Raw genomic sequence first — 25,034 nt, forward strand, 5'->3', positions numbered from 1 at the left:
TTTTCCCTCTCTAGGCTTGAGTAGTGATGGAACGATCAATACCGGAGCTCCGATGCAGTTTTCACAGCGCTACTGATCCAAACTCCTAAAATATTCACTCTATCCCCTCAGCCCTGAAATGAAGTGGACACTTCTGATGACGTGTCATGACGTCTGACGAGTATACACTTGCAGGGCGAGGGAGGAAGGAATGATCTTAAATGGACCACCCTTGGCCGGAAATTCGTCACTCGTTCATTCCAAGCTTCTATCCTAAATAATGCCATCGATTCACCGTTTTTGACAGCAAAAAAAATGGGATTCACAGCAAAACAGGGAAGTACGATGGAAGGTGCGAACCTGTAAGTGACAATAGGCTAAGACCCACGACTAACAACTGCACCACGAGATGTGATATATATGAACATCAAACGCTGCTTTTCAGTACTGACCAGCAGAGGTCACTAATGGTCATTGTGTTAAAAACTCTGCGTAATGAACAATTTTTCAGCACAATTTGGTGAAAACCCAAAAGGCTTCAGAAAGCCTTGGTTTCCACATCATTAGGCGTTAGCTTTCTGGTTCTGTTTGAATGTTGCTCGTTGATACTTGTATCGGTTGGCTCTGGTCTTGAGAGCGGCACGCAGCCTGGGAGACGAAGCGGCCAGTCAAGCGCTGTTTAGGGCTTAAACGCCCCACGAACATTGCTTACAGGAAGAGGGTGCAGTGGATGAGCAGCTGGACGCTGGTTAACGTTAGACCTAAAAACAGGGAGGGGGCAATATTCATGCATTCTAAATTATGGAGCTAAGACGGACAAGCCCCGCGTGCAATTGTGCTTTACTATGTGGAATAACCTTCTGTCTTATTTTCGGTAAGTACTGCTCTAGCTAAGCTGATAACAATATGATCGCTATAGTTGATAGCTAACTAGTCAGCTAGCCAATACAGTAGTTTGCATGCTAGGTAATTGCTAACATAATATGCTTTAGTTAGCTGGCTACTGTACCTAGCTAAACGACGATAATAGTTGTCTTTAGTTAGTAACGTTAGTGCGTGACTTGGTACGATAGTCGTATTTCTAATTAAGGCATGTGATAGAGATAGTAACTAGAGTACTTGCTAGCTGGTTAGATTCCTAATTTATGGGGTCTGATTAGTTTAACTTGTTTGCTAGGTAACGTAACTAGCTGGCACAAAACCAAAGAATATCTCAAGATACGCGAGTGTGCCCGTTGGTGTGACACTCGACCCATGTTGTTGCCTTAATGACATCTAAATATTTCAGAATCTATTGTTTTGGCGTGATAACTAAGAATTGACCAACTTATTGGCTAAATATGACAGATTCAAATCACAGCAAGTTAAAAAGATTTCACTTAGTTCGTCATTTTTAGCAACGATATTCATAACTATGATAGTTCATTTGTTTAATTTTCAATGGGGGAGAAAAGAATTATAGTGGGCAGAACAGGCAAGGAGGTGGGTAAAGCCGTGCACAAACTAGCGAGATCCTATTGGCGCATTCTAACATGTATTTGCATATTTCTGTTAGGGAGCATATGTGCAATAACTACATTTCACACTTGAACTCCTTGTAAACAAACACGACTCCAACACCATTAAGTTTGCTGACAACACAACAGTGGTAGGCCTGATCACAGACAACGATGAGACAGCCAATAGGGGGGAGGTCAGAGACCTGGCAGTGTGGTGCCAGGACAACAACCTCTCAATGTGAGCAAGACAAAGGAGCTGATCGTGGACTATAGGAAAAGGAGGGCCGAACAGGCCCCCATTAACATCGACAGCACTGAAGTGGAGCGGGTTGAGAGTTTCAAGTTCCTTGGTGTCCACATCACCAACAAACTATCATGGTCCAAACATACCAAGACAGTTGTGAAGAGGGCACGACAACACCTTTTCCCCCTCAGGAGACTGAAAAGATTTGGCATGGGTCCCCAGATCCTCAAAAAGTTCTACAGCTGCACCATCGAGAGCATCCTGACCGGTTGCATCACCGCCTGGTGTGGCAACTGCTCTGCATCTGACCGTAAGGCGCTACAGAGGGTCGTGCGTACAGCCCAGTACATCACTGGGGCCAAGCTTCCTGAGATCCATATACTAGGCGGTGTCAGGAAGGCCCAAAAAATTGTCAGACTCCAGTCACCCAAGTCCTAGAATGTTCTCTCTGCTACCGCACGGCAAGCGGTACCGGAGCACCCCCCCCCCCCCCCCATTGTTATTGTTATGTACATTTGTGTTATTTTTCTGAACTTTAGTTTATTTAGTAAATATTTTATTAACTCTATTTCTTGAACAGCATTGTTGGTTAAGAGCTTGTAAGTAAACATTTCATTGTAAGGTCTACACCTGTTGTATTCAGCAGATGTGTCGACAACATTTTGATTTGATTTGAAATGGTCAACAAAACTTAGTGTAGGGGCAATACAAGTATAGTAGTGTTTTTTTTTTCCATGGCAAAAATGAAAGCATGAAGGAGATCAAACTCTTTGGTCCCCTGCTGCATGTAAAACATTGTGTGCTATAGCTTGGAAAATAAATACATGTGTTTCTGGATGACAACATGATGTTTGCTTCCAACACTAGGGCTGTTTTCCTAAAGAAGATAAATCTGCTTCGTGCTTTGTTTCCTTGCCACGATAATAATGAGTATCGCGATACTGGTATTGTCCGTCCCTAATTGAGATCAGGCTTTTCTTCGATAAGAAAATCTGCTGAATGTTCGCCCAATTCGCTCCGTACTCGGCCACTGGCTTCCTCTCCTCGCCATATTTGGTGGGTAGTGGAAATTCAAACCGGATGCTTCAGATTTATACATCCGGTGAAACATCTGGCTCGTTGTTCTATCTGGGTTTTTTTTTGGTGTAAAAGTTAAAATGTCATGGTTATTTTAACGCATCATTTGTTGTCTACTGCACTTTTGAGATGCCATATCATATCACTTCCAATGGATTTGGTTTCTATGTGTGTGTTGCTTGCACACAGTCTGTTGGTTTGAAATTCAAAGGCTTGCAGGGAAAGTGTCCAGCTGTTTTATTATTGCATTCTGCACTGTCAGCATGTTTTTGTCACTGCATGCCTTCCTCTCTGACCTGGCTCTCTCTAACTGGAGAATATGTTGTGAAATATGTACAGAAATCTGTTGAACAACTCGCTGTATCGGCTTTAAGCTATGAAAAACTAGTAAACGCAGATTAGTGTTGTCACAATAGCAGTGTCACGATACCAGATTTTCTTTGGCAAAAACCCAGAAGCAGACTTAACTCTATGGTCCTTTTATAACCTACTCTTGTAAAATATTGTGTGCTATAGCTTGCAAAATAAACAAATGTGACTCTGGGTGACAACATAAGCCAGTTTTTTTGTTATTGTTATTAACATTAGTACTGTTTTCCTTCATGTTTTGTTTCCTTTGCTTCCTTACTTCCTAGTATCGCGATACTGGTATCAAGACAACACTAACACAGATTGTTGTAAGAACACAGAAGCGAATATCTCTATCCTTTTTTCCCGATAGCTGGAAATTACTTACGCCTAGTGCCTTTTAGAATCCGAGAGTGGAAGACTTACACTTTCGTCTCTTACATTGTAGGCTCAACATTTACAAACAGTCCCGTTACAAGTCAGAATGTTGAATAAACTTCATTTGGATTTATTTGACCTGTTGTCTGCTGATTTTGTCTTTGTTGGAGGTAATCTGAGACAACATTTCCACAGGGAAGTGTTATTAGCCCGACTTTCAGTATGCTGGTCTGTATATGGTTCTGTCGGTTTGTATTTTCAATACTGGCGCAATTCACACACAAAGTAAACACTTGCAAAATATGTAAACAATGGCTGAGAGAAACCAAACCACTGAACGAACGTTGCTGACTTTGAATTTGCAGTGAGATGCAGGTACTTCCAGGTGAATGCGAGGAAATGTGCTTCGGTCAACAACGTTTGGCTATTGTTTACATATTGTGCAATGCTTCAGGAGATTGAAAATACAAGCCGACAGAGCCATATACAGACCGGCACCCCAAAAAGTCAGGTTAATAATACTTTCGTGTGGACATTTTCTTCACTTACTACTGTCAAAATGACCAACAGCACGGACAACCGGGGAAGTACATTTTAACATAGTTTTATTCAACATTCTGGTTTGAGACTCTTGTGACTTCTTTCAGACTGAATATCCATGGGGTAACCAAGGTAACAGTCTGATGTATTAGGCAAACTTAGGCCAAGCGGCTATAAAGCATCAAAGCTTTGATGTATACATATAAGTGCCTATAGAGTCCCAATCCCTCGCAGCTTCTTAACGTTGAATACATTAAGCAAGAAATTGAATGTTGGTTCTTTATCAACAGGTGTAAATCTAACATTCGCTATAGAGTTGTACGCCCCGGCGGAAGTGCTGGTTGAGAATGGCACCACGGGGATCCTCAAGTGTTCCTTCAAGTCCAGGGAAGTGATCAGCAGCGCAGCCACAGTCACCTGGTCGTTTTGCCCGGCGGGATCCGACGCCGGAAGCGCTGTTTCCGTGAGTCCTTTCTTTTTCTGAGGTCCATGAAACTCCCAAGAGCTTCCTCAGATCTCCCACCGATGGGTGTCCTAGCACAACATGTTTCCTGGTATTATGTAGGCCCACTGCCACAGAAAAGAGTGAGGGAGTTTGCGTGTGTGTTTGTGACTGGTCCAATGAAAGGAAAGGAGCCCGAGGAGGGTTGTGTTATGTTCTAGGCCACTTCTTCCTGACCATCTGCGTCCTTCCCTTTCATGTTTCTCCAAGCTTAAGCATTGAATTCAGTGCAATATGTATATAGATTTTTGTTTCATTTGCGTGGCCAAATGAACATGACCCACAACTCATTGAGGCAGTAACTTTGACCTGTTTATGTGGAAAGAGTTTTGAGCCTGACAGAGTAGTTTCTGAAGGTTAATTCATATTTGCAATGCTGGGATTTGAATAGAAATGGAAGGAACAAGCGTAACTAGTTCCCCTATTCCCATTTCCCTCCCCTAGAGATCTAGCTAGCTGGCTCATCTTGCCCATAATGCTGTGCTTGTATCCGGCCTCGTAACAGAGTGCAGTTGGAGAGGGAGTCACCAACAACCACACTAATGCAAACGGCTATTTGTCCACTCAACTTTTAAACAAAATGACTATTAAGGATATCTGTCTGTCATGTAAATGCTAAACAAATTGCCCATCAGTTTGGTACAGTAGCAGATACGAACATAACGCACAGTATCAGGGGAAGTTTTGCTGTTGCTTGGCAAAAGTACCCAGTCATGTAGGTAAGCCATAAGCATCCCAACGGTTAAACCTGTTTGCTTGTCTTTCCCATTTCCTGTTATGAGTCCTTAGTCATTGGCTATGTCTCAAATGGCAACCTATTCCCTATATAGCCTAGTGTATTACTTTTGACCAGAGCCCCATGGGCATACTCAGAAGAAGTGCACTATAAAGGGAATAGGGTGTCATATGGGACGCTGACATTGTGTGCAATTCTTGCGCAATCTATTTTCTCTTCAGTCATTCTTACATATATATATATTTTTTTAAATCTATCATTTTTTATTTTTTTTTAGATTTTCTATTACACTTCTGCAAACCACTATCCAGGGAGTGTGGCTCAATTCAAAGACAGGGTGAAATGGGCAGGAGACCTGAACAAAAAAGATGCCTCGGTTCATTTAATTGAGGCGCAGTTCAACGACAACGGCACCTACTCGTGTGCCGTGATTAACCCGCCTGACATATCTGGCACCGCCGCTCAGACACAGCTCAAGGTCGTCATCAAAGGTAAACTTGCAAATATATTCACAACAGTACAGCAAAACTCAATTCACTTTTAAATAGGACCTGACCGAAGTCTCTCACGTTGAAGGATGACTTAGAATAAAACAGCCAGAAAATACATTTCACCTAACAAACCAACTGAGCGATTAATCATATCTTACTAACCAGGGATTGAGAAACACTCGTACAAGAGATTCACAATTTTAACACTAACACTGATTTTTAACGTCTCAAACATTGAACTGGTAGTATAGGGCCCCATAAAATTGGTATTATTTGTTTTTCCAAATTCCGTTTATTTTATTCCCAAATCCCATTTTCACTGATGTATTATGATAGACATTTAATTAATGTATAATTAATACATTTAATTAATTCCCTACTAAGTTCAATTAAAAAAAATGTGTAGGGTCCTAGTAATATTTGCACAGCTGTGACTTTGTAACGTAATTGTTATGTTGTATGATGATGCTTACGTTGTCTGGTTTTGCAGAGTCTCTCCCTCAAGACAACACGGCCGTCATAGTGGTCGCCGTGTGCGGCGCCGTCATCGGGCTTATCGTCATCTCTGTGGTTATCTGCTTGATCATCAAGAGGCATCAAACCACCCATGAATACGAAGGGTAAGGCAGTCTCCCTTGTATTACCATCAAGGTAGTAGATCGCTTTAATAGTACTTGAATAACTTTACTTTGGTCAGTATCAATCATTACACCTGACCGTCAGTATCCGTAGAGTATTTTAGGAGGTATCTAAAAATGAAATAATATGACATATTTGATCAAACAAATGAAATCACACAGAGGACTCTTATCTTGGTGATATACACTGAGAATACCAAACATGAGGAACACCTTTCTCATATTGAGCTGCATCCCATTTGTCCTCAGAACAGCCTCAATTCGTCAGGGCATGGACTCTACATGGTGTCAAAGGCATTCCACAGGGATGCTGGCCAATGTTAAAGGAACTTAAATCTCTGCAGAAATTATGCATCAGATGTTCATAGTTGTCTTTTTTTCTGAAAGCGACCCTTGCAATGAATGGAGGTCTACTTTCAAACTGATGTTTTAATGGCCTGTTTGGTTGTGTGGCATGTCGTGAACATCTCTTCTCTCTACTTCCCAATACACACACGTTCTTAGTCAGCAGTCCTTAACTCCGCTGCATGGGATATGGGGGTTGGGTTATGGTAGATTGTCGCTTGTGCCCTCTCTTGGAATAATACAGTAACATGTTTGTGATTGATAAAAAAATGTTTGTCTGAAATAACCTTAAATGAAAACTAATTCGAAAGACGTGGCTGGATGAGAGACATGAGTAGAGGACGTCACGCTAGTTCTGACTAGATGTTTAGGGACTTCTCTCTGCATCACATGATTGGTGTCAATGTTTTTTCATGACCTAATTAGTTGACGCACATCCAAGTCAGTAGGGGAAGTGCTGACTAACGGAATCGTAAACTTAGCGAAAAGATGGACTCCTGATGATTTAATGCAGGAATGGGCAATTGGCGGCAGCTCCCTTTTTGTAGGCCCGCGAATCAATTTCCTCCCAACTCAGTAGGGGTCTCAACTTAATGTTGTGAATTAGAATAGTAGGTGCAAGTTCAAAATTTGATTGTGCATCAGCGGTTTTCTCATGATGTCAGTCACTTGCAGTCACTCAATTAGCCCATGTCAGCTTCTATTTTTAAGATTGGTAAGTTTGTCTTGCCAGCTATCTAAACTTGTAGTAATCATGGTCAAATTACTGAAGGGGGACCACATTTTTTATTTTGTTAGTCACTCTCACATCATATTAAAAACTGCAAACATTGCTCTCTACCCTATGGCAGAATTTGTAGAATTCAGGAAGTACGCTGTAAAACTGGGGGGGAGGGAATCTCCGCCCCATGGCAAAATTAGTATAATTGCATAAAATGAATTATACAATTGCAAAATCTTCCCTCTGCCCCATGGTAAAATGTGTAGAATTGCAATAATGCCACCAAAATGCTAGGGCCAGCTCTGACTGCATGCATGGACGTGGGTACGCAGACCCGCAAGCCACTACGGCTCCTCATGAGTTCAGATTTTGTGGCCCCCACTGCCATCAAAGTTGCCCCTCCCTGATTGTAATGGGTATAAAACACCAATGTGTGCAACTTTATGTTTTCATTAAATTATCTGGGCTAAATCATTTTGTTTGGGTGGATATCACATTAGATTTAAATAGATACTTTTTTTTAACACTGCGGTTAAAACGATGCATTTAGACTCAATTCGGAATGTTTTTAATAATAATTAGATAATTAATTAATTAATTAGCCTATCATCCAAATCCACCATAATTATTGACAACAATGTAGAAAGACGAGAGATATCATGTCTGTCAGTGCCCACAGTGAAGTATTAAAAAGCGCATCGTTAAGCTTGGCTTGTCATCTAACGTTCATGTTGTTGTCTACCACTCACATGTCACTCATCCACTACTAACCACTAATCCCTCCCTCTTCTGTCTCACTGTCATGTTTCCTCTAACATACCTTCTGAACGACATACACATGTTCTTCAAGTCTCACAAAAAACTAAATGCTAACAGTTTCAAGATGACCTTTTAGTCATTTAGCTTACATGAGCAATTAGGGTTAAGTGCCTTGCTCAAGGGCACAACTACAGATTTTTCAACTTGTCGGCTCAGGGGTTCGATCCAACGACCTTTCGGTTACAGGACCAACGCTCTAATTGCTAGACTACCTGCCAGCTCAGATTCATGTCTAGAATCATTTTTTAAATGTATAAATTATATTTGATGTATTTTAAATCAAATGTACATGTTTTTTCTATAGTTTATCCTACTCTAAAATGCTTAATACATCCCCTGGTTAGATGTGAGCTGAGATCTTGTAGAGTGAACAAACTGATCTTATTATTCAAAATGGAGGATATGGGGTGTGTCTCAAATGGCACACTATTTTCTATATTATGTGCACTACTATTGACCAGGGCCTATAGGGCTCTTGTCCAACGTAGTGCACTATTTAGGGCATAAGGTGCCATTTGGGACATATACATGGTGTGTGTGTTTCTTTAGAGTGCCATGTTTGCTCTTCAGTGTTTAGTGGACGACTGATTGACATTGGTATGTACACACAACTAATCTCTCGTGGGTGACCACATCTTTGGGGTGGGGAATGTTGTTTTTCTCTAATCCACTTCTTTATTTATTCTCTTTTCTTATTGACCAATTGATTGTAGTATAGGCTATTAGGTAAACTAATTGTTTTTTAAGTAACTTCTTTTGTTAAGTTGATGCTTTTTCTTAGTTGATCAGTTATTGTCTTCCATAGGTTGAAAGACGATCTTTATTTGAATTTGCTCCTGGTGCCCATACAAATGCTTTGTTAATCTTCCAGTACAGTGTCTCTACCCAATGTCTGTCACTCCTGCAAACCTCTCCTCCCAACCACTAGGAGCAGTCATTTAAAAATGTGCCACATAACCCATGTAGAATCTGCCCATTTCTCATTTGCATTTTTGTCCCGTAAGTCTTCTCCTGTGTGTATCCATGTCTGTATGTGTCCATGTCGCCTATTTCTCTGTGTGCCAACGCTTCCCGAACTGCACAAAACAAACCTCTGGTTTGCAAACCCCTCACCCGGCCCAAAAACTAGCTGCACGTCAGTGGAGAGTGTGAGCTCCCACGCCACACGCCCGGGGGGGAAGAAACCAGAGTCCAGCTTGAAGGGCTCCAGGTGTAGCAGCCACTCCACACCGGTCCAGGTAGGAGCTACAGTGAGTGACAAACCAACCATCCATACCCACCATCGCCCAGGGGACACTTACAGGGTGGAGAGGGATCCACTAACTAACTAGAGCTGAGATGCACTACATTTGACATGTTTTGTAATTTAGCAGACGCGCTTATCCAGAGCAACTTACAGTTAGTGCATTCATCTTAAGATGGTTAGGTGGGACAACCACATGTTACAGGCATAGTAAGTTTCGTAAGAGCTTGGACTAGGAGCTGGCCTCCCGTAGGGTTAGGAATGCCAAGAGACCAGAGGTTGCAGTACGGAGTGCTCAGGTTGGGTTGTAGGGTTTGAGCGTAGCCTGAAGGTAGGGAGAGGCAGTTCCTCTTGCTGCTCCGTAGGCAAGCACCATGGTCTTGTAGTTGATGCAAGCTTTGACTGGAAGCCAGTGGTGTGCGGAGGAGTGGGGTGACATTGGAGTACTTAGGAAGGTTGAAAACGCTGCAGTGGCAGGTGTTTGATGGCACTAGCACGGAGCCAACAGCAAATTGCAGTAATCCAGATGGAAGATGACAAGTGCCTGGATTAGAATCTGCACCGCTTCTTGTTTTTAGGTCGGGTCGAAGGCAGCATATAGACGTAGGAGGATGAGAACAGAGGAGAGAGTCGGCTTTGGCAGTGCGGAGAGCCTCTGTGACACAGAGAAGAGCAGTCTGTTGAGTGACACGTCTTGAAGCCTGACTGGTTTGGGTCAAGAAGATCGTGCGCTAAAGTGTTTTAGAAAGAAGGGATATTGGTCTATAGTTTTTGACGTCAGATGAGTCGAGTGTTGGTTTCTTGAGGAGGAGAGCGACTCGGGCCATTTTGAAGTCGGAGGGGATGCAGCCAGTGGCCCGGGATGAGTTGATGAGGAATGGGAGAAGGTCTCCAGAGATCGTCTGGAGGAGGGAATGGGGTCGAGCGGGCAGGTTGTCTGGCAGCCAAACCTCGCTAGTCGCAGGATTTCATCTGCACTACAGCATTACCCTCGTCCAGATCTATTTGTGCTCTGACCAACTCTATTACCATCATTGACAAGCCAACATTTGACTACTACAGCATAGGGTTTCAAGCTGATCTCCTTGATGGCTTCTGTGTTTGCTTGTTCTTTCGTTTTTCATCCATCTGATTTCAGACCTGGAAAACCAGGGTCGTGTTAAGTACAGGAACATTGTAACAAAATGTTGACTATTCGATCTACTGAACACAACCCAGGTGGACACACTCCCTAACCAATCACAGGTATTAATACACTCAAATGTAATTTGTCATTTGTTTCCAGACCTCAGAAAGTAGTCTAATGTCGAGATGAGTCCATGTCCCAGGCCATGTGTTGTGTAGGTCCAACTACAGTGGCAAGAAAAAGTATGTGAACCCTTTGGAAATACCTGGATTTCTGCATAAATTGGTCATAATATTTGATCTGATCTTCATCTAGGTCACAACAATGAACAAACACAGTCTGCTTAAACTAATAACACACAAACAATTATACGTTTCATGTCTTTATTGAATACACCATGTAAACATTCACAGTGCAGTGTGGAAAAAGTATGTGAACACTTGGATTTAATAACGGGTTGACCCTCCTTTGGCAGCAATAGTTGCGGATCAGACCTGCACAACGGTCAGAAGGAATTTTGGACCATTCCTCTTTACAAAACTGTTTCAGTTCAGCAATATTCATGGGATGTCTGGTGTGAACTGCTCTCTTGAGGTCATTCCACAGCATCTCAATTGGGTTGAGGTCAGGACTGACTGGGCCACTCCAGAAGACGTATTTTCTTCTGTTGAAGCCATTCTGTTGTTGATTTACTTCTGTGTTTTGGGTCGTAGTCCTTTTGCATCACCCAACTTTTTTTGAGCTTCAATTGGCGGACAGATAGCCTAACATTCTCCTGCAAAATGTCTTGATAAACTTGGGAATTCATTTTTCCGTCGATGATAGCAAGCTGTCCAGGCCCTGAGGCAGCAAATCAGCCCCAAACTATGATGCTCCCGCCACCATACGTTACAGTTGGGATGAGGTTTTGATGTTGGTGTGCTGTGCCTTTTTTTCTCCACACAGTGTCCTGTGTTCCTTCCAAAAAACTCTAATGTCATTTAATCTGTCCACAGAATATTTTGCCAGTTGCGCTGTGGAACATCCAGGTGCACTTTTGCAAATTTCAGACGTGCAGCAATGTTTTTTTTGTACAGCAGTGGTTTCTTCCGTGGTGTCCTCCCATGAAAACCATTCTTGTTTAGTATTATACGTATCTTAGACGCGTCAACAGAGATGTTAGCATGTTCCAGAGCTGACACTGTAGGATTCTTAACCTCATTGAGCATTCTGAGCTTTGCTCTTGCAGTCATCTTTGCAGGACGGCCACTCCTAGGGAGAGTAGCAACAGTGCTGAACTTTCTCCATTCATAGACAATTTGTATTGCCATGGATTGATGAACATCAAGGCTTTTATAGACTTTTGTAACCATTTACAGCTTTATGCAGGTCAACAATTCTTAATCTTAGGTCTTCTGACATCTCTTTTGTTCGAGGCATGGTTCTCATCAGCCAATGCTTCTTGTGAATAGCAAACTCAAATTTTGTGAGATTTTTTTATAGGGCAAGGCAGCTCTAACCAACATCTCCAAACTAGTCTCATTGATTGGACTCCAGGTTAGCTGACTCCTGACTCCAATTAGCTTTTGGAGAAGTCATTAGCTTAGGGGTTCACATACTTTTTCCAACCTACACTGTGAATGTTTAAATTCTGTATTCAATATAGACAAGAAAAATACAATAAATTGTGTTTTATTAGTTTAAGCACACTATGTTTGTCTATTGTTGTGACTTAGATAAAGATCAGATCATTTGTTCAGTTTATGCAGAAATCCAGGTAATTCCAAAGGGTTCACATACGTTTTCTTGCCACTGTATATGCCTCAAACTAAAGTCAATGGAAAAGATAAGCACCATTTTTGCATTGCTTGTCTTTCCCATTCATTTGGGGTTGACGCGTAGATGGATTTACACAACAATTGGCATGGGATGTGGACTAGGGTGATATGGACAAAATATAATCTAATCACAGTATTTTCTTTTTATGTTGACAGTATGACGGTATAAAAGTTCTACGTTTTGCTTTATGAGTAGTGTGTTACCCTAGGGTGGCAGCACATACATTCTAAGTTAATTTAAAGGGTCTTTCTCCAGTCTGATTGTTTTATACAGTTCAGTTCAACTTAAAATAATTTATACATTTCTGCATTTCCTGCACTCATTTGAGATTATTTATATGATGCTACGTAGGGCTGCACGATACGGGCAACCAATCTAGACCTTATTTTTAACCAAATATTGCAATTGCGATTTAACTTCCGATTTAGAGCAAAACACTTGCGTGACCATTGAATGTTTTCTCTTAGCTACTTCATGTAGCTAACATATTTACGTATTCCTTTTTTAGAAGACACTGTTGCACAAACATGCTGATTCTACACCATTACTGGTACTATCGGGCTGTATAGCTAGTTATGTTTACTCTGACTCTACATTTATTAGCTAGGGTAGCTAGCTAACTAGCGATTTAGTATTAGCGGCTAACACGATTTCGGCCCAACTTGCTAAGAAAAGACAAACTAGCCTTTTGCAGATGTAAGAAACACAAACGTGTAATTATAGAATGCTAGTGGATTTATATTAAGAAGCAAAGTGAAAACGGCATCGTTGTCATCAACATTGCTGCTTGTGCTGCATTGACCATGCAGACTGAACGCAAGTGTCTTGTGGTCAAGGAACAACAACACATTCTGCGTGGAATGTGTCATGGAGATATAGCCGAGAGAAGTAGCGGTGTAAACTATAAAAATGGGCGTTGCACACAGTCTATCACATTTAACAAACCAAACATTCAAATACTGTTATAGAAGGTAAAGTAAAAACCCAAACCAGTCCGTGCATGTATATAGTAAAATGTGACCCACCTGATGACCCACCTGATCCAAATAGTCATCAATTATTATTGAATTGATGAGGTGTTTTGGTGCTGGACTGAAACAAAAGCCCATGCATCCTGTAGCTTTCCAGTACTAAGGTTGGTGATTAACAAGTTAGTACATTAACAAGTACATTAACAAGTATTGTATGAGACCTCTCATTTAGGTTGAACTCAACAACAGCAGCAGGCCGGAATGTCACGGCATATCCTTTTGCGAAGCTGCTGTTGCTGACATAAGCATGCATAGATGTTCATTTAGTGCCTATGAAGGTGTTATGCATTGCTTATGAATGTTCATAGGAGTTTAAACTGATATTGTAGGATTATGTCTGGGAAAAGAAGAACCTTATATGCTTTATGTCTCTCTGAGAGGCGTTTGTTTACGGTCAACTTTGCTGGTCGACTGGTTTCGTTTGCTGATCTTGTGAGGGACGTCATGAGAGGCGCCTTTCCCTTATTACATTCAGAGACGTGTCGGGGCAGATCTGTGGTGGCTACATTCCTGTGTACTGTACTGTACTTTTCAGTTGTTTGTGTGTCGTTTCCTCCCCATCTACAGTGCCTTCAGAAAGTATTCACACCCCTTGACTTTGTCCACATTTAGTTGTGTTACAGCCTGAATTCTAAATTGATTTAAATTTAGATTTTTTTGTCACTGGCCTACACACAATACCCCATAAGGTCGAGGTGGAATTATGTTTTCAGAAATGTAGACAATTGTTAGTTATTTTTATGTAAAGCTGAAATGTTCAACCTCTTTTTTTTATGGCAAGCCTAAATAAGTTCAGGGGTTAAAATTTGCTTAAGTCAAATAATAAGTTGCATTGACTCACTCTGTGTGCAATAATAGTGTTTAACATAATTTTTGAATGACTACCTCATCTCTGTATCCCACACATACAATTGTCTGTAAGGTTCATCAGTCAAGCAGTGAATTTCAAACACATGTTCAACCACAAAGACCAGGCAGGTTTTCAAATGCTTTGCCAAGAAGGGCACCTATTGGTAGATGGGTAAAAAATGAAAAAAGCAGACATTGAATTTCCCTTTGAGCATGGTGAAGTTATTAATAACATTTTGCATGGTGTATCAATACACCCATTCACTACAAAGATACAGGCGTCCTTCCTAACTCAGTTGCAGGAGAGGAAGGAAGCAACTCAGGGATTTCATCATGAGGCCAATGGTGATATTAAAGCAGTTACATGGCTGTGATAGGATAACTGAGGATGGATCAACAACATTATAGTTACTCCACAATACTAACCTAAATGAGTTAGTGAAAAGAACGAAGCCTGTACAGAATTAAAAAAAATATTCCAAAACATGCATCCTGTTTGCAACAAGGCGCTAAAGTAATACTGTAAAACAATCTGGCAAAGCAATTAACTTTTTGTTGTGAATACGTGTTATGTTTGGGGCAAATCCAAAATAAATATTACTGATTACCACTGTACATATTTTCAAGTGTAGTGGTGGCTGCATCGTGTTTTGGTTATGCTTGTGTAGTGACGTGACTAATATAATCTGATGATTTATGTATCGAATCAACTAACTATGTTTAATTGTTACTCGATTTTAAAATACTTGTGTAAAAATGTACTCATTAGGACTAGGGGTACCACGGAAGAAGTTGTTTAACTTCTTATGGCTGCAATCCCGTTAACGGGATGATATGACAACAGCCAGTGAAAGTGCAGGGCGCCAAATTCAAACAACAGAAATCTCATAATTAAAATTCCTCAAACATACATGTATCTTATACTATTTTAAATGTAATCTTGTTGTTAATCCCACCACAGTGTCCGATTTCAAATAGGCTTTACAGCGAAAGCACCACAAACGATTATTTTAGGTCACTGCAAAATCACAGAAAAACAGCTATTTTTCCAGCCAAAGACAGGAGTCACAAAAAGCAGAAATAGAGAGAAAATGGATCACTAACCTTTGATGATCTTCATCAGATGACACTCATAGGACTTTGTTACACAATACATATATGTTTTGTTCGATTAAGTTCATATTTATATCCAAAAACCTCAGTTTACATTGGCGCCATGTTTAGAAATTGCAGAGAGCCACGTCAAATAACATAAATACTCATCATAAACTTTGAAAGATACATGTTTTACATAGAATTAGACACACTTGTTCTTAATGTAACCGCTGTGTCAGATTTCAAAAATCTTTACGGCAAAAGCACAATATTCAATAATTTGAGAATAGCGTTCAGCCACAAAAGTAAGCCATACAGTTACCCGCCAAATTGTGCAGTCAACAAAACTCATAAAAAGCATTATAAATCTTCACTTTGCTGATCTTCGTCGGAATGCACTCCCATGACTCCCACTTCAACAAGAAATGTTTGTTATGTCCAAATAGCTATTTGTGTTTGGTAAACAAATCCAAACGCTCGTGTAGGTCCAGCCGAACGTCGGACGAAAACTTCAAAAAGTTATATTACAGGTCAAAGAAACTTGTCAAACTAAGAATAGAATCAATCTTTAGGATGTTGTTATCATAAATATTCAATAACGTTCCAACCGGAGAATTCCTTTGTGCCTATAGAAGTAATGGACCGCAAGTCCCTATCATGTGAAATGCGCTTGACCAGGACCTGGCTCTCTGCCACACCACTGACTCAAACAGCTCCCATCCGGCTCCACATCACAGTAGAAGCTTCATTCAAGGTTCTACAGACTGTTGACATCTAGTGGAAGCCATAGGAAGTGCAAACAGATCCATATCCTACTGTGTTTTCAATAGGCGATGAGTTGAAAATCGAGCAACCTCAGATTTCTCACTTCCTGGTTGGATTTCTTCTCAGGTTTTTGCCTGCCATATGAGTTTTGTTATACTCAGACATAATTCAAACCGTTTTAGAAACTTCAGAGTGTTTTCTATCCAATACTAATAATAATATGCATATATTAGCAACTATGACTGAGGAGCAGGCCGTTTACTCTGGGCACCTCTGTGCACCTTTCATCCAAGCAACTCAATACTGCCCCTGCAGCCATAAGAAGTTAACGAGTTATCTTGAGTTTAATTCGGAAGATTGTATATATATCAGTTATTTATCGAAAAGTCACTTATTAATCATTACCTCATATCAGTCTCATTCTGAACGTCGCAGACCTCTTGAATCCACAAGAACCCCAGCCTTTTGTGATTATTCAGTACTACACAAATGTATTTACTTACTAATTAACTAAATAATAACACAGAATACTCATACTCTTACACGAGACAAAAGTCCCCAGTGGACTGACAAGATATGACGGCTTATTACACAGATGGATTGGGGGGAGATAGAGTAATGGACATTTATAGTGGATACATTTCTATAACTATTCTCACATTAAACATATGCCTTGCACATGAACCACTGTCTGCTTGGTAAGAAAGTAACGAATGTATTTATGTGGTGAATGCCTTCTTTCGTCTATCTCGGTCAGAACCATGCCCTGTCGGAAGGATGTTTCGGTGGGCTCTCCCGTGGGTGTAAGGCTCTGATTGTCCATCAGAGGTCACAATGTCCTTAGTTGTCTGTGGCTTAAATGATTCCCCAGTGATTGTCTGAGGTGAGCTTCTTTCTGCTTTTCTTCCTCGAGTAGATAGTCAAAGTTCTAGGACCACTTTTACAGATGCAGACGGTCAAATGTTTTGGTCTAGTCTTTATCTTCTTCACCTCGTGTGGAGATTTAAAGTTCTAACCATTTTCAGCCTGGCTACACGTTTTCTGGTTTTAGAGTTTCAACCATTTCAACATTTAGCTCATGCTTCACTTCTGCTGGTCCGTTAATCCTTAGCGAGTCCTTTTAAGCACTCTGGTTGAAAAGGGCGGTTCCATCACACTGACACACTCTTCTGACCTCACTCGGAGCGTGGCTTAGTTTTCATGTCCGTTGCACATTAACTATGTTCTCGTTCGAAAACTAAAATCACATTCCTATCTTAACAAAAATAGTTTCATTGTTCTTGATATTTCCTACACAACATAAAGGATGTTAACCTGACATACAGTGTGAAAGCTCTTCAAGTTACAGTATTTTAGTTTATACAGTTTTTAATAGCATCACAAAATGAAAAGCAATATGACTTGATTATTCTTTAGATCCTTTAGATACATTCTTAGCTTAGAAATATTGTCCCAAAGTTCACTCTTTGTGTGTTAGAGTTTTTGGGTTTAAATGTAATGGAGCTAACCACAGGCAAAATCCTAGAGGAAAACATGGTTGAGTCTGCATTCCACCAGACACTGGGAGACAAATTCACCTTTCAGCAGGACAATAACCTAAAACACAAGGTGAAATATACACTGGAATTGCTTACCAGAAGACGGTGAATGTGGCAGAGTTACAGTTTTGACTTAAATCTATGGCAAGACTTAAATAGTTGTCTAGCAATGACCAACAACCAATTTGACAGGGCTTGAAAACAAATAATAATAATACTTGGCAAAAGCTTTTTTTAAATATTATTTTCCATTTAACCTTTTATTTAACTAGGCAAGTCAGTTTAAAAAAAAATATATATATATCTTATTTACAATGACGGTCTACACCGGCCAAACCCGGACGACGCTGGGCCAATTGTGCTCCGCGCTATGGGACTTCCAATCATGGCTGGTTGTGATACAGCCTGGAATCGAACCAGTGATGCCTTTTAGCACTTAATGCTGTGCCTTAGACTGCTGCGCCACTCAGGAGCCACAGCTCTTATATTTACCCAGGAAGACTCACAGCTGTAATCACTGCCAAAGGTGCTTCTACAAAGTATTGACTCGGGTGTGAATACTTATGTAATTGGCTTCACGTTGCCATTATGGGGTATTGTGTGTAGATGGGTGAGAATTGTGAATTCAGGCTCTAACGCAACAACATTTTGAATACTGTAAGTCAAGGGGTATGAATATTTTCTGAAGGCACTGTATGTTTCCTATGATTTTCATTTTTCTATTTAAATTTGTTTTGTTTTGTGATTCTTAGGTTAGTGCTCAGTGGGGGTTAGAAATTTCACCCTGAAGATGACAAGAGCAGCCCAGATGTAGTCCCGGGGGGGGGGGGGGGTATTTTGTGCTACAATCTGGCATTGTTACAGGCTTCCATCTGCAGTCGGCCATTTGAACTTAACAGCTGAACCAGTTTGACATGTATTTTAACTAACACAGCCTTCCCCCCCCTCCCCTTTTCCTGATCTCCCCACCCATCCATATGCTCATCACAACAGGGACCTGTGATATACGCCCAGTTGGATCACTCAGGCACCAAGAACCCCAACTCATTCCACAAGATGGAGCCAGTGGTCTACGCTGACATAAGGAAAAACTGAAGAGAACTGGAGACCAAAAGGGACAGGCCACCATAGCTCGCTGCTTTGGGATGGGTGGGTGGGGGTTGTTTAAATACAAGGTTAGAATTTATGATGTTTTGAAAGATAGTTTTTTTGTCATTAATTTCTCCTTTTGTCTGCAGAAAGCATTCATTGCATGTTCATGTGTGTGATAAAACAGTTACGCTACCAAGGCTTTCAATACAATAATACAACACAGAGATTAGAGAAACACTGCCTTCAGAAAGTATTCATACCCCTTGACGTACTCCACATTTTATTGTGTTACAGCCTGAATTTTAAATGGGTACTTTTTTTTTTTTTACCCAGCTACCCACAATACCCCATAATGACAGTGAAAACATGTTTTTGTTAGCAAATTTATTGAAGATGAAATATAAAATTTAGAATCACCTTTGGCAGTTATCACAGCTGTGAGTCGTTCTGGGTAAGTCTCTAAGAGCTTTGCACACCTAAATTGTACAGTATTTGCACATATATTTTAATATTCTTCAATCTCTGTGAAGTTAGTTGTTGATCATTGCTAGACAGCCATTTCTAAGTCTTACCATAGATTTCCAAGCCCATTTAAGTCTAAACTGTAACTAGGACAATCAGGAATATTAATGTCGTCTTTGTAAGCAATTCCAGTGTGTATTTGGCCTTGTGTTTTAGGTTATTGTCCTGAAAGGTGAATTTGTCTCCTAGTGTCTGTTGGAATGCAGACTGAACCAGGATTTCCTCTAGGATTTTTGCCTGTGCTTGGCTCTATTCCCTTTATTTTTTCCCCCACAAACTCCCTAGTCCTTACCAATAACAAGCATGTTACCTGTAAAATGATGCTGCCACCACCATGCGTGTTACTCAGTGATGTGTTGTCGGCTTTGCCCCAAACATATCTCTTTGTATTCAGGACATAAAGTTAATTTCTTTGCCACATTTTTTGAAGTTTTACTTTATTGCAAACAAAATGCATGTTTTTTTTTTCTGTACAGGCTTCCTTCTTTTCACTCTGTCACTTAGGTTAGTATTGTGGAGTGACTACAATGTTGTTGATCCACCCTCAGTTTTCTCCTATCACAGCCATTAAACTAACTGTTTTATAGTCACCATTGGACTGAGCGGTTTCCTTCCTCTCCGGCAACAGAGTTAGGAAGGACACCTGTATATTTGCAGTGACTGGGTTTATTGATACACCCTCCAAAATGTAATTAATAACTTCACCAAGGGATATTCAATGTTTGCTTATCCCCCCCCCCCCCCCCCCCCATTTACCAATGCTTTCCTTGTGGTTAAATCTGTGTTTGAAATTCACTGCTTGACTGAGGGCCCTCAGTCAATTTAAAGTGTGGGGTGCCGAGATGAGGTAGTCATTCAAAAATCATGTTAAACTCTATTCTTGCACACACTAAGTCCATGCAACTTATTATGTGACTTGTTAAGCACATTTTACTCCTGAATTTATTTAGGCTTGCCATAACAAAGGGGTTGAGTAAACTCCTTGTAAAAATGGATGAAAACATAATTCCACTTTGACATTGTGTGTAGGCCAATGACACAATCTCAATATAATCTTTTTTAAATTCAGGCTGTAACACAACAAAATTTGGAAAAAGTCAAGGGGTGTGAATACTTTCTGAAGGCACTGTGCATTAACTGCATGCGTAGTAATCAGTTTTCTGTTTTACAATCCAGGGACCATGATAGCAACATGTTAACCATCAGCTCAGTCCAACACATTGGATGTTAAAATTATGGTTTAGTTATAGGATAACTGAAATGCATTGGTGTTTTGTCTGCAATCATGTTGCCTTAACAAAATTGTTACCTTGTAACATATTTAGATTAACTCCATATATCACGCCGGTACACAGCCATGGAAAGCCTCATGGTGAAATTACTTTGGTGTAGAGTTTGTGTATTGTCCTATAGGTTGGCACATTGCATTGATATATCCATGTCTGAAACCATACCTGCCACTGGCTTAGAAACTGAACTGTTAAATGGAAACATGGACAATGACCAATTTTTTTTTGACCTTGCTTTTATTGTATAGATATTATACACTGTTTACATGTAATTTATTAACTGAGCACAACTAATTATGACAAAAACCATGTTTGACATATTTTCGTTTTGACATCTGTTTTAGATTTCATGTGATCATGTGAGACTGATATCATGGGCCAAATATCTTCCATTAATTACTCTACTTTGATGTATCACTGTGCTTTTAATATATTCAAAGTTCATAAAAGTCTTATTTTATGTTACAAAGCCAAATGTTTCTATTCCAATGAGTCAATCATGTTTGATTGAAGAGATGCATTAATAGTCCGTTTTAAAGAGCAACTGAACGTAATAAGCAACTTTTTTCTTTTGAAAAGAGGCTATGTGGTGTCTATGAGTCAAACATCTATTTTAGTGTCAAAATTGACTACAAAGTGTAAATAGGATAATTTGGGTCATAAAGTCAGTCTCGTACAAAACAGATTTGTGAGGAAAAAGTTGTGTGTCATGGAATGAAGGGTACCATAAACTCAACCCCAGGATAACTGTTATTTCAATCCTGTCCACAGCTGGCAGCACCCAAGTAATCATTAATTTGGAGTGCAGCTGCACGCGACCTGATATAATGTCCATGTTGAATTTGGTTTGACATTAGATATCCTTATGAGGGTAGTTGGGGACCATCAGTGAATTACACAATGTACATGGGACAATATTTTTTAAATGCAAATAGCTCCAAATGTCAATGACTTGACCTTAAACCAACTGTAAATTGTTGAAATTCATGTACAAATATTCACAGCAATTAATGAGACAAAAGGTGTGCAACAAGAAATTTTTGTTCCATTTATATAGTGTAATTTATTGATGGTCCCTAACTAGCCCCACAGATGGCCTATCCAAAGTCAAACCAATTTTTGCCAAGGTCCCACGCCAGCTAGCTGAAGCTAATTGGCAAATTAAGTTGACCAGCTTGCTAGCTCGGCTAGGCTACTTCCAGACACAATACCTGGTTACACTGTTTCAAGTTATCTAGAAAGGTGAGTGACTGTAACTGTACTGTTCCCGGCAGAGTGAAAGTGCTCCATGTTCGAACACACGCTAGACACCCACATCAAAGCACACCCCCAAAACCCAAATGTCGTTTTCAGTCCTAATGAGGAGAATCGAAACCAAGTCTAAATCGGGACATTCAACATCTCTTAATGTTTTCATTTGTTTCAAAATGCAGTTGTCTTACCCCGACCAACATTTATGCATATGGATAGTTTAATGTATGTAAAATATAGTGCTCCTTACTGTAATTCATTCCTTTCTGCTCAATGGTAGTACCTCTTGGTGTTTTAACAAAATAATCAAATATGTGTTTCAGAATTCCAATTTGATATTGTGTATCTTTTTTTTATTTTTTATGCTCTGTCTTGATGCTGAGCCTTCCACTGTCATGTCTTAAAAATCCGTCTTTAGTGTTTTTAACTATGTTTTCGCTGTTGACAAAATGGTTTTGATCACCCAAGAGTGCTAGAGGAAGCGTCATTCCTGTATTCCAAAACTGCCTTATCCACTAGTCCTGCAAAATATAGCAAAAGTTATTGACAATTTACATTCCAAAAAAATCATCAAATACTGTAGCTTGTGCTTGTGCAGTGTTAGTGCGTGTGTGTGTGGTAATAGTTAAGGTAGTATTGTCCTTGATTATGCATTATGAAAAGGCGTTTCGTTTACAGTAAGCTCAAATGCTCAAAAAATGACGGTGTCAAAGTTTGGATAAGTACAGTTTACAAAACCCATTCCACTGTTACGTGTCTTAAGTGTGAAGTTGTACTTTTAGCTGTTAAGTAGCAATATAGTGTATGTCATTTGGTGCTTGTTTATATAATATTGTATGTTGCAAAACCTGCACTATATCCCGCATATCAAAGACCACAAGCACTATATGATTTTATTTTTCTTCTTCTGTTCGATGTCTTAACTGGAATGTAGTACATTTAGTGCCTTTTTGTATTTCATCTACCAACTTGAACACCTGCTCTCTAATTTATCTAATTTATTTTCTTCCTTCATTGTATGTATGTTTTTTTTTATACATATAGAAAAACATAATCCTCTGTATCTGATTATCAATGTTATATAAAAGCCATTTCCTGATTCAAATGTCTTTGTCAATGTTTACAAAGATTGTGTTTTGGGTTGTTTACCAGATGGAATGCTGCAAGTCAAGCATTTGAAGTCATTCCAAACTTGCTGCAAACTTGCTGCGGGGTGAAGTTTCCCCTAGTGTCTAGGGGAAACTCTAACCTACTCTTACCCAAACACATTTTGCATGTCAGAGGCCAGCAGCCAGGTAAGTCACAGTGTGGCCACTGCATACATATAACCATGTGTTTTAAACATAATTGACAAATCCTAGTATTAAGATACAAGATCTTCCACTTGGCGATTTAATTGGCATTAGGGAAAAAATGGCTTCTTGATTGCCCATATGGACAGTGATTAAAATATGTATGTAACCTGCCTATTTGTCACCATCATCCTTCTGTTCTGGAGAATTCAATTAGCGTTACTATCAACATCTGTTCTGATTATGCATGGAAGATGCCTGTTGACAGCACTGTCACATTTTCACTGTTAAGCTATTACTACCAAAATTAAATCTCATGTAGCCACTAATTGGAGTTCAGAGGAACATAAATCAGAGATACATTTTGTCAACCACCAGGGTCCTCAACCCAGAAGCTCTGATGGTTATCACGTGTGACAAAATGTCTTACCACTGATGTTTGAGTATGATAAGAATTTGTGTGTTACTGCTGCTGTAAGTGCTGGTGATATTATTTGTCATCTCAGTTCTCATTTCCATGGAAGAGACCTGTTCTATTCCAGTGAAGGCCAGCACTGTTGCACTCCACGGCATTGCTATCAGACCAAATAGTGGTTTTGGATATCTATGTTTACTGTTCTGGTGTATTGGGACCGATGTATGGGAGCAAACAATCCAGGTACCATCTCACTAACTTGGAAGTTCCACAGAAAACTTCAGACGGAGGTTACCTTAGGTTTTCTTAGAGAATTATTCTGAAATGGTGAAATGGAATATGTCCTCATGTAGATAGGAATGTCTTAAGAAAGTAGAAATGTGTCGAGGCTTAAAGTGTCCATATGCTTCCAGCCAAAACAGTTCAGAAGAGTTTGTGCATATATTATGACTACATTTTGTGCTGTTTCGGACTTCTGTGAGGGTTTTTTCAGCTGTCCACAATTGGTCAGGTTTTTGGACCAATCACGGCTCGACTGCTCTCTAACTCTTTGACCATAGAGATGAAAGGGGACGGTGAACGATAGCTGACAAAAATAGAGGTAAGTTGGCTATCTTATCGGGAGAAGTTGCGATGGCGGAAGCGTTGTTTGAAGATGAAAGCGCGTCGAGTGGTTTGTGAGAAAGATGAAGTCCAAGAACAGTGAAGTCCAAGAATGGAGCAAAAAGGGCTAACATTTTTGTGGAAAATGAGTCTGATGAATCGTTGCTTGTTGGAGTATGTTGTTTGGATAAGAATGTTCATTCGGGAAACCCTTTTGAAGTCACAAGGATAGTGAGGAAGGTGTTGGGAAAAGTGGACGCAGTCAAAGTAACCAGGAGTGGTATGGTGTTGATATTGTGTGTATCCCAAGAGCAAAAAGAGCATGCATTGTGGCTCACAAAAGGATCAATGCAGGAAGTGGACAGCTTTGATTTTCAGAGCAGGTCACTGGTAAAAGGAGTTCTCTGGCATCCTGTTGGGCATTGAAAAAACAATATTTTAGGCAAGAAATTCCAGGAGTAGTTAATGCTCGTCACTTGACCCGTATGGAGAATGGGGAAAAGGGCGAAAAGTTTCTGTATTATTGATGTTTGAGGAAGACTGTATATACCACCTTATGTAAAGCTGGGATATATGAGATCCGCTGTAAGAGCATTTGTGCAAAACCCAATGCAAGAAGTTTGGCCACATGTCAAGTGTTTGCAGACAGAAGGAATATGTTATTGAAGAGTCTGAATGTAAAATGTTGCAACTGTGGTAGGGATTATATTTCCGAATTCCCCGAGTACCCCGTCGGGGTGAAAGACCACACGTTTCAAATGGGAACAAATGAGTCATAGTGTGCAGAA

General features: G+C 40.2%; 1 protein-coding gene across 2 annotated transcripts; it reads left to right on the forward strand.

The window, feature by feature from the left end:
* The first annotated feature begins 347 nt into the window (after nucleotides 1-347).
* Nucleotides 348-23,035, forward strand: LOC129820157 (myelin protein zero-like protein 1). Of its 2 annotated transcripts, none has more exons than XM_055877107.1 (6): nucleotides 348-853; nucleotides 4,356-4,528; nucleotides 5,581-5,794; nucleotides 6,285-6,414; nucleotides 9,447-9,567; nucleotides 18,776-23,035. In XM_055877107.1, the coding sequence occupies exons 1-6, from the start codon at nucleotides 781-783 to the stop codon at nucleotides 18,875-18,877; spliced, it is 813 nt and encodes a 270-aa protein (XP_055733082.1). In that variant the 5' UTR covers nucleotides 348-780; the 3' UTR covers nucleotides 18,878-23,035. The 2 variants fall into 2 exon arrangements, with proteins under 2 accessions (XP_055733082.1, XP_055733091.1); XM_055877116.1 differs by having other exon boundaries at nucleotides 9,447-9,555.
* Nucleotides 23,036-25,034: the final 1,999 nt, after the last annotated feature.

The sequence above is a fragment of the Salvelinus fontinalis genome, chromosome 2, assembly GCF_029448725.1.
Source record: "Salvelinus fontinalis isolate EN_2023a chromosome 2, ASM2944872v1, whole genome shotgun sequence".
In the NCBI taxonomy this organism is placed as follows: Eukaryota; Metazoa; Chordata; class Actinopteri; order Salmoniformes; family Salmonidae; genus Salvelinus; species Salvelinus fontinalis.